General features: G+C 43.4%; 1 protein-coding gene across 1 annotated transcript; it reads right to left on the reverse strand.

The window, feature by feature from the left end:
• Window positions 1-401: 401 nt before the first annotated feature.
• LOC145991840 (uncharacterized) lies at window positions 402-5,432 on the reverse strand. Its single transcript, XM_083127883.1, has 3 exons — window positions 5,162-5,432; window positions 2,033-2,302; window positions 402-1,582 (listed from the first exon to the last, which is right to left on the reverse strand). The coding sequence occupies exons 1-3, from the start codon at window positions 5,430-5,432 to the stop codon at window positions 402-404; spliced, it is 1,722 nt and encodes a 573-aa protein (XP_082984009.1).
• Between the last annotated feature and the right edge of the window lie 3,347 nt (window positions 5,433-8,779).

The following is an 8,779-nucleotide window of genomic DNA, read 5'->3' on the forward strand; positions in this document are numbered from 1 at the left end:
ACACAGTATGTATATTCTAAAATAAATATATATCATAATAATTATAACAATAGATGTTGTGGCTTGAGCAGATGATATTGATAATCCCAGCTTCGTGTAAATAGTTTCAATTTTCAGTTGTAGTTTGTGGCAGTGGCCAGCCAGTTTTACGTGTGCATGGTTTTCCCATGAAACCACACAAAAAACTAAAGCTATCATTAGTGTAAGACGTCGCACCCTACGTATAGGATGTTTCATAACAGGCAACAGATATGCTTTGCAACATATTTTCATGTTCTGTTTAAAATATGTTCATTAGTTGTGCATCAATGGTTAAGAAAAATGCCCAAGTTAAAAGAACTTGATGTTCATAGTTGTAATATGAAGAAACCAATGAGTTTGCCAGTTGTTTCTGGACTTTCTTAGTTTTCTCTGTATCTTTTACTCGCTAGCAACTCGCATAAAAACACAATGATGCTGAGGCCAAGACCAATGGGTAGCAACACAAATGCGCCCAATAAGTTCCTCAATCCAAGAATTACATTCTTTTCTTTATTCCGGAACTTAGATTGACTTGCATTTCTATGTTCGTCGGACAATTTATAACACTCCGATTCCCAGACTTTAGTTAATCCAGCTTCAACAGAAGAATCTATTACTTTCGCGAAGGGTTCTGTAAACGGTGAATAGGGTCGCATGAAAAATACCATTTGTTCTGATCTAGCCCTTTCTTTCATAACGTGGAACAGTAAATTCCCTTCAGCATCATGAAGATTGTATATTGATAACATCTCGTCAGTGTACGTGATTTTGTACATTATAGCATATTTGTTTTGTCTGACAGTCTCCTCGTAGGAAACACCTTTATCACTTCGAACCCATCTCTGATGCAGAGCCCTGGATAGATTATCCTCTTGCTTCATGAACTGCGTGCGCATTTTTTCGGTCCCTGTTAGGAACAGTCTAGATTCCAGGAGATCTTCCATGGTATCAATGGCGGGATCCATCTTAGGGTTAGTGGTGAAACTGAACAGGGAACCTTGGTATCCTGAATTGAGTACCAGCGTACAGAATAGCCACAACGCAAATGCTAATCTTACTGGCACTGATTTAGGCATTTCGGTCACCGAAAGTCCTAAAACAAGAGCCAGGTTGTACATGAGGGACGATCGATGGTATGGTAGTTCTTTCTCGTCATTGGCCCGTGGCGTGTGCTTCAAGAAGGCAGACATTACAAAGAACGAAATCATAAGGAAAAGCCAAGAGAGGCAATCAAACGGAAAGTACAAGTTCATCCAAGAAGGGTAAGGCGTTGCTGGAGGCACAGCAAAGCCCATTTCGTAGGAATATCGTGCTTGTACCATATCGTATGCATCGGTAACGGAGTCACGAGCCTCTGATAGTTTTATAGTTCCCTCAATTTTACGTTCCTGTATCCTTAATAAGTCTCCATTTCTATTACCATCCTTATCAATGTACATTGAGAACTTTGAATCTGTCCTGTATATGTCATCTATTGAGAAAGTTATGTCTAGTCTCCTAGCGAATTCTGTCAAATATCCTCCATATATTCCTGTAAGAACTTCCGTGCCATCAGGTAAATCTTTAGTATAACAAAATGGACATATAGGACGTATAAGTCCGAAGGGAATCTTACAACCGTACAAATTGCTTACTTTGTTGGGATATAGATTTCTCCCTACCATAAAGTGTCCATCTAACCAAGCATCTACCATATGGATCTCTCCTACATTGTTGCAATAGCTGTCTGAATATGGGAAGTACGTGTACAGACCAAGGAAATTCAAATCGCCCTTCCTTGATGGCACCAACAAAATAACATTCACCATACGAAATCTGTACAAAAATTTAAATATAATTCTAATGATTTTCTCGTTTGTTCCCTTTTCAATTATTATCAAGTGTCTGGCGTTGAAATTCCAATGATTGATATTGTGAATGGTGTCGGTAGCAACTCGAAAACGTGAAGGTTTTTTCATAGTTATCAGGTAATCAAAGCCTGCACCACTGTCAAACCAGTTGATCAGCTCACCTTTTCCTTTGTCGATAGCAATTGTTAGTTGAGGTATATTGCGATTTCCACTTATGACGTCATTCAGGTGATGTGTTTGCTGATCCTCCAGGAAAAGCAATGTTCTTGTATTACTGAAATACCTCCTTAAAATCTCATTTACACATGACAGAATATCATCTTCATGTGCCTTTGTTGCCGAATAAGAACTGATTTTCGAATCCATGTGAGCATTGCAAGAAGCAGCACAGCCGATCACAAAGATCAGAATCAACTGATCAAACTTCATGTCTGAAAGTAAAAAAAAAAGTCCAATCTTATGATGATGAAATTTTCCTAAGTAAATTTATTACACTATAACTATATAACTGATATATGATGCATAAGTAGAATTATACTTATGGACTTATACTTGTACTACACATGGAAAATGTTAATGGCAAATGTGTGTGTGTGTGTGGGGTGTGTGTGTGTGGGGGGGGGTGTAAAGGTCTTACTGCGCTTATTGTTAGGTGGGATTCCAAATACATTTTCAGTTACAGTCCAAGCTGCCCCCAACATATACGTGGTAGTATACTATTTACCAAGTAGTGCTCAAATAATATGCCATCATAATTCTCTAAATATTAGTGACAATGGTTATTTATACAATTCAATATCAATTGTACATTATCCATTGCCTAGTATTTGTACTACTTTCACATGTTCTAACACTACCTTGGAATAAGTAGATGTAGAAGTTGGTTATCGCTGCAGATTTGTAGTAAAATCATAGGTCTGTCGTAGGTTCGATCAGTGCTGTACCCAAAGGGGAGGGGCTTGGTAGAGCCCATACCACCCTCCCCTTTGGCACAGGATTAAAAGAGAGAGAGAGAGAGCAGGTCAAATACAGGAAAATATGGCAAAATGAAGACTGACTACTAGCAAAAAGTACACGTAACACCCCCTTCCTTTCCAAAATCTTGTGTAGGCCCCACCAGCACCAGCAAAAGGAAAGGGAAGACGAGAAAAGGTGCTCTCTCAAAATTATGTGTTAAAATATGTATAAATAGTAGAAGCATATACAATGAATAATGTTCGATTAATGTTGTATCCTAGTAGCCTATGCTATATACTCGCAAGTATCTTGTGTATAACTTAAATAAAAAAACGACACCAGGAAGATGGGATAGGTAGGACAGGTATATGTCACCAAATATCGGTTATGGCGGGATTTTATGGGTTTATTGTTTTAGTAATAGATTATGATCCTCAGGCACACCTAAGGAAAGGTGCAGGTTCAGCCCGAAGGCCATCAGCAGTTGTTAAGTGTTAGTAGGACCTACATATTCCGACTGACAACCGTAATTTTGGACAAAAAGCCGAACGAAGATTAATTTTGTTACACAGGCCGAAAAGTTGCCCGGATCGAAGATTTAAGAAGACGTCTGTATAAAAGGAGAAGAAATCAATGTCAGGTCAAGTCCGTTGGGAGACATCTCGTCTGCTTCTCCGGGCATCGGCGCTTCAGTTTCGGGTCTGGGCGTTGGGCAGCGTTGGTTTCTCTTAGCTTTAGGGGCCAGTGACTTCTCGTCGGAACCAATTCGTACGGGCCGGAGCCCATCGGAATTTTACCGCACCCTCGATCCTCGCGAACAAAGGAGAGATTGGTACGGCTGGTGCATACCTACCCGGCGGATCCATCGTGGGTAGACACCTCCGTCTTTCGAGAGCACGACGGTCCCCGGTGCCCGAAAGGCGCGCATGAATGCGCTGCTGCTGGGGGTCAGTACTCCCCAGCAGACTTTGAGTGAATCGGCCCTTCTAAGGGCCACAAACCCGGTCGGATCTAATTAGCTTCTGCTGCACTTCGCCTTTCTCCTCCTCATCCCTGCTTTTGTCCAGGTCCACGGACTCCCTCCTCCTCTTGAATGAGCTTTCGAGCGGTCGTTGCTAGGTAACTTCCCCTCCTGCGACATCCTCGTTCTTGCGTTCCTCCCGGTCTTATGTTTCACCACTAGGGCTTGTGCCAGGCGCCAGGAGGTGCAGCTAGTCGCATCGGGAGTTGTTACCTTTCCCTGGGTTGCACTGTTCGGTCCCTAATATGACATTCGTCTTCCTATTATGTTCCCGCCAAAAAGCACTTGGTCCTGAAAAGGACTTTGCGCTTAGCGGGGGAAGTTTGGGTCGGGGCTTCCAGTTCCATGAAGTACTTTCAGCACTATCGATGTTCATTTTCCTTTAAAAGGAAATCTTGAGTTCCTCCACGAGCGTTGGTTGCCCGCCGCTCGGGAGGTGCTTTAGGGTCCTTGCAGTAGCAACCAGGGAACTTCCTGCTCTAAGCTTTCCCCGTTGGAGAAAGGAACTTCAGAGTCGTCTCGTCCGACAGGCAAACGGGAACGTACGTCCGGGTACGTGAGTCGTGTGTCGAGCTGTGCGCTTGGTTGTCACCCTTAGGTATCCACGCAGGCGCTCCCACCTCCCCCCTAAGTTCGCTGTGGGGATCGAAGTGGCCACCGACATCCCACGATGCTCGCCGACAACTGCCACCCGCCGCCTCCCATTCCGGAAATTCTTCGTCGTTCTCGTTACCTGCGGTCTGGTACTGGACTCAGTCATGTTCTCTATGCGAGCTGCCGCTCTTGCCCTACCAAAGCCCCCTTCCCAAATTTTGATAGAGAGCATGTCCAACGCCCGCGCTTGGAGCCACCAGTCCAACGATGTCGAATATAGAAATGAATCAGAATCAGAAATGTTAAGTAATCCGGCCCACAAAAGGCCGCCGGGATGAGTGGGGCCCAGCACAGGTCTGCTGCAAAACCTCGTCTTGTAAGCGTCCCCCTTAGGTTCGGGGTTCTCAGTGCGTATGAGTACCCTTCCCCTTCGAGGCCCTCCATAGCATGCTTATTAGGGCACTTACCGGTAGTATAATTAGAAGGCGAAAGTAAAAGTGAAGGTAGAAGAGAGGAAGGATAATAGAGTTTTTGCGTTACAGAGGTATCCCGGCATCTGTCTCCATCCACGATTAACAACCAGGGAGGGCTCTCGAGCGCTCGTTCCTCCGCCTTGACCAACCTTGGACCCCAAAACCTCGCTTGGCTTACGAGCTGTTTGCTATATTGCACCTAGTTTGTAGACACCCCAGAAAACCTCCTAGTGCTCACGACTTACGACAGCCCGATCGTGACCAATAGCAGGCTCCGCAGTATAGACGAACGTCGGGTCCTCCCCCTTTCGTCGCCCGTAGGCAGAGATTTCGGCCGATCTCCCTCCGTGTGGTTCTCGGATCAAAAGCGGTCATTCTAAGGACCACCAACGCTCTTCGCCGGAGCGACAGCCCGCACCCCCGTCGATCCCCAACTTCGTGGTGTCGCTCAGCTTCCGAGTGGGTCATACGCAAACCCAAGGGCCAGCCTTGGATGGTTTTCCCACTCATCAGCATCCTTAGTCAGGAGTGGTTATTCGGCCGGGAGATCCGGTCTGGCGTGCCGACGGAATGCCGAGGTTTGGTCGCTGACATGCAGAGGCTTGGTCTAACACCGCAAGCTATCCATCCATCTGCATGTTTCTCCGCTTCTCCACCCCGTAGCGCCCCTTGCCTTCCCCCCTTCAGGCCTTCGGGCTGAACCTGCACCTTTTTCCTTAATTCCCGATATCATCCTCTCTCCTAGGATTGAACCTTTAGGGTGTGCGATGTTCCTCACCCTTCTAACGTGGAGGTTCCTAGCACACTAGAATCTAGATGAAACTCATGAGAATTCAAGATGCGACCGAGGTTTTTCCCAGCTTGCTGGATTTTTACTCTGGAGTTTCCCTTCACTCTCTTGTAGTCTTTTCAACTCTTTCTAATTTCGACACTTCGTAAAAGTCTTCTTTGACAAGACTATAAACCAGGAAGCATGATACCAGATATCCTGTAGGTAGTTCGTTACTAGAGCATGCCTGCATGAAATGGAGGTTTCCCCAAGGGAGAAATCCGGCTTGACTGGATCTATTTTGAGGGGAAGACTAGGCCTAGGTAAAGACCAAACATGGGGCTATAATGTATTTGGAGAATACATTAGTGTCTCAGGCGAGTTCTGCGCCTTTGGGTGTGGTTACCGGGTGACCTAGGTCGGGCACCACTCAACTCCGCGAGCTCCTTTTCGGGGTGGGGTTTTCCCTTTCCACCCCTTTTCTGTATTCCCTGATGATGAGAGCAATGTATGCGCTCGAAACGTTGGAAGCTAACTCCAATCTAACCTCGTTGGTAACCCGAGAACACCTTTTCGAATCACGTCGCCAGGAAAGCTACAATTCCTATTTACAATAATATTCTTCGGAGACGTGTATATTTCAGAAGGGTGGCAAGCAATGTACTGTGACATACAGAATATTCTATCCAATTAAAAAATAAATCTGAAAATAACATTAGTATTTGTTTGAAATATGTAAAACCTGTAACATTCCAATCCTGATCACGTTCCAGATGTTGACACTGATCATTTGTAACTAAAAAATGTTTCCATGCTTCGTTCGCATTTTTTGTTTCATTCATTACACGAATCATGGCTACTATTATATTTTCAACTGTACTGTAATGTACTGAAGAGTTTCCGTAAGACTTACCAACGACGACGAAAATCCGTACGAAGGGATATCTGAAGTTCAACGTAGAAGTCATTCGCCTTCGTTCTGTCTGCCACTGAACATATGCCTCTATTGAATACAACCCTTACTTACAAAGGTACTCGGATATTTCCTTCAACTATTGTTTCATTTTCTGAGCCGCATTACAGTAGTCATTAAAATTATTTATTAGACGGTATATTAACGTACAAAAGGGCCTTGTATTATTATCCTCATTTAGGATTTCACTGGAAAAGGTATAATTTTCAAGAATGAAACATAGAAAAGCTTTTGACGTTATTATTATGCATAGTTTCGAGAAAAAAATCTTTAAAATCTACGTCGAAGTGAGAAGCGAACGTTCATATGAAATACACGTATAAGTGAAATTCATCAAAGCCTGCCAGTGTTCACAAAGCCGGTAGTTAAGACGTTGCTGAAAATAATATATTCAGATGGTGATGTTCTCAGGAACATAGGAAGCACGTAACTATCATTTATTTTTGAAAAATTATGTAGCGAGCAGAAGGCTAAAGGATATCGACTTGCAATGACGTCAAGGCCAACCATTCCGGTGACATCGAAGACATTATTTAATAACAGTGCCCCGCCCTTCTTATGACTCCCCCGATATACAGACCGTATCCATCTGTCTGCCCACGCCAGTTTTCAGACTTGGCAGGGTGTCGATCTCGTCTTGACTTGAAAATGCTTGTATCTTTCTCGGTCTCGTCTAGATTTATCAACATTCGTTTCGAAGGTAAAATCCCGTCTGGAATATCGATGTATAGTGTAAACAACACATACAGTGCGTTCAGCGAACAAATTTTCACGCCGTATAAAGGCCATTAAAGCAAACAACTCCGCTTGATAACCTTATCGTGTTCGACACCTCGTTCTGACGCTACGAGCCCTCGAAAAGCAGAGGTTTATCTTGTGCAACCACACACAGAGACGCAACCCACTGGGGGGGGGGGGCAAGTACCAGGATAAATGTACCAATTATAACAATAATAATAATAACAACAACAACAACATTAATAATGACGTTATTATTATTATTACTAGTGGTTGTAGTAGCAGTAGTATCAAACACGTTATTATCCTCGTAAATTACGCAAAAAGGGGGTTGAAGTCGGTGCTAAGGCATTTGTTTCGAACAAACGATTTGAAATATTTTTTCAACACCAGCAATTTTACATTAGCTAATAAAGGAAAACAAGCACACAAACTGAATTTTTGAATGGCTGGAAATGAATGGTAAATGCATTCCGATGATAATAATTTTTGTACATATAACATGTATAACTTTCATGTACAACATATGTTTTACACATATGCAACATGGAGCGACATGAAATAAGAAAATACATATGCAATATGCTAACACTAAATTATGTACGTATTTAAAGTTTATTGAATACATATATAAAACACACATCATTTAAATACATTACATTACACAAAAGAATTACATTGCAAGCGAAGCGAGCAAGAAAATTTTGAGATCCAATTTTTGCAATTGGAAACAATATTGATTTAATAGAGCATCATGGCATTCTCTCTTTTACAACATTCACTCATTTAGATCATTCGGCGCCCAAAGCAGATTCCCGCCGTCACCTAGCTACGGCTCTGAACTTGACGAAACTGAGAAAAGCAGGTATTGCGAGCGAAACGAACAAGAAAATTTTACGAAATGTATTTTTATTTGGATAAAATTTTGAAATCGAATGGGGTAATTGCTCCTCTGTGCTCCCCCTGCAGGTGCCCTTGCCGTCAATGTTTGCCCCCCTTGCTCCCCCTATAATTGACTTCCGTCGAAGGTTGGGGGAGGGGACAATGAACCCCTGCCCCCCTATGGTTGCGCCACTGACCACACAACGCTGGTCGTGGTTGATAACAATGAATTGATGTTGCCTACGCAAGGATAGGCTACCTACAATTTATAGACGGAAACAAGCCGACTTCCGTGGCGGAGTGGTCAGCACAGTGAGCTACGAGGCCAGAGGTCCCTGATTCGAATCCCGGCCTTGGCATGGGTGTTCTTTATGAGTGTCCCTTCATCGCTTTTATCATATCATGACTCATCCTCGTCGTCGCGATTAGCCAAAAGTGGCAGAAAAGCGACGCTAAATAACAAAAACCAAATCGAGTCAGTTCAAATAAAGATACAAGCAA

Source organism: Lepisma saccharinum, chromosome 8 (assembly GCF_977018435.1).
Source record: "Lepisma saccharinum chromosome 8, izLepSacc3.1, whole genome shotgun sequence".
NCBI classification, from domain to species: Eukaryota; Metazoa; Arthropoda; class Insecta; order Zygentoma; family Lepismatidae; genus Lepisma; species Lepisma saccharinum.

Excerpts from the sequence above, each read along its gene's own strand:
- LOC145991840 (XM_083127883.1), bottom strand. The coding sequence starts at position 5,432 with ATGCTGATGAGTGGGAAAACCATCCAAGGCTGGCCCTTGGGTTTGCGT. Across the intron at positions 2,303-5,161 it reads TTGGTCACGATCGGGCTGTC|ACATGAAGTTTGATCAGTTG; the intron begins GTAAGTCGTGAG and ends TTTTACTTTCAG. Across the intron at positions 1,583-2,032 it reads TGCTATCGACAAAGGAAAAG|ATTTACCTGATGGCACGGAA; the intron begins GTGAGCTGATCA and ends GTTATACTAAAG.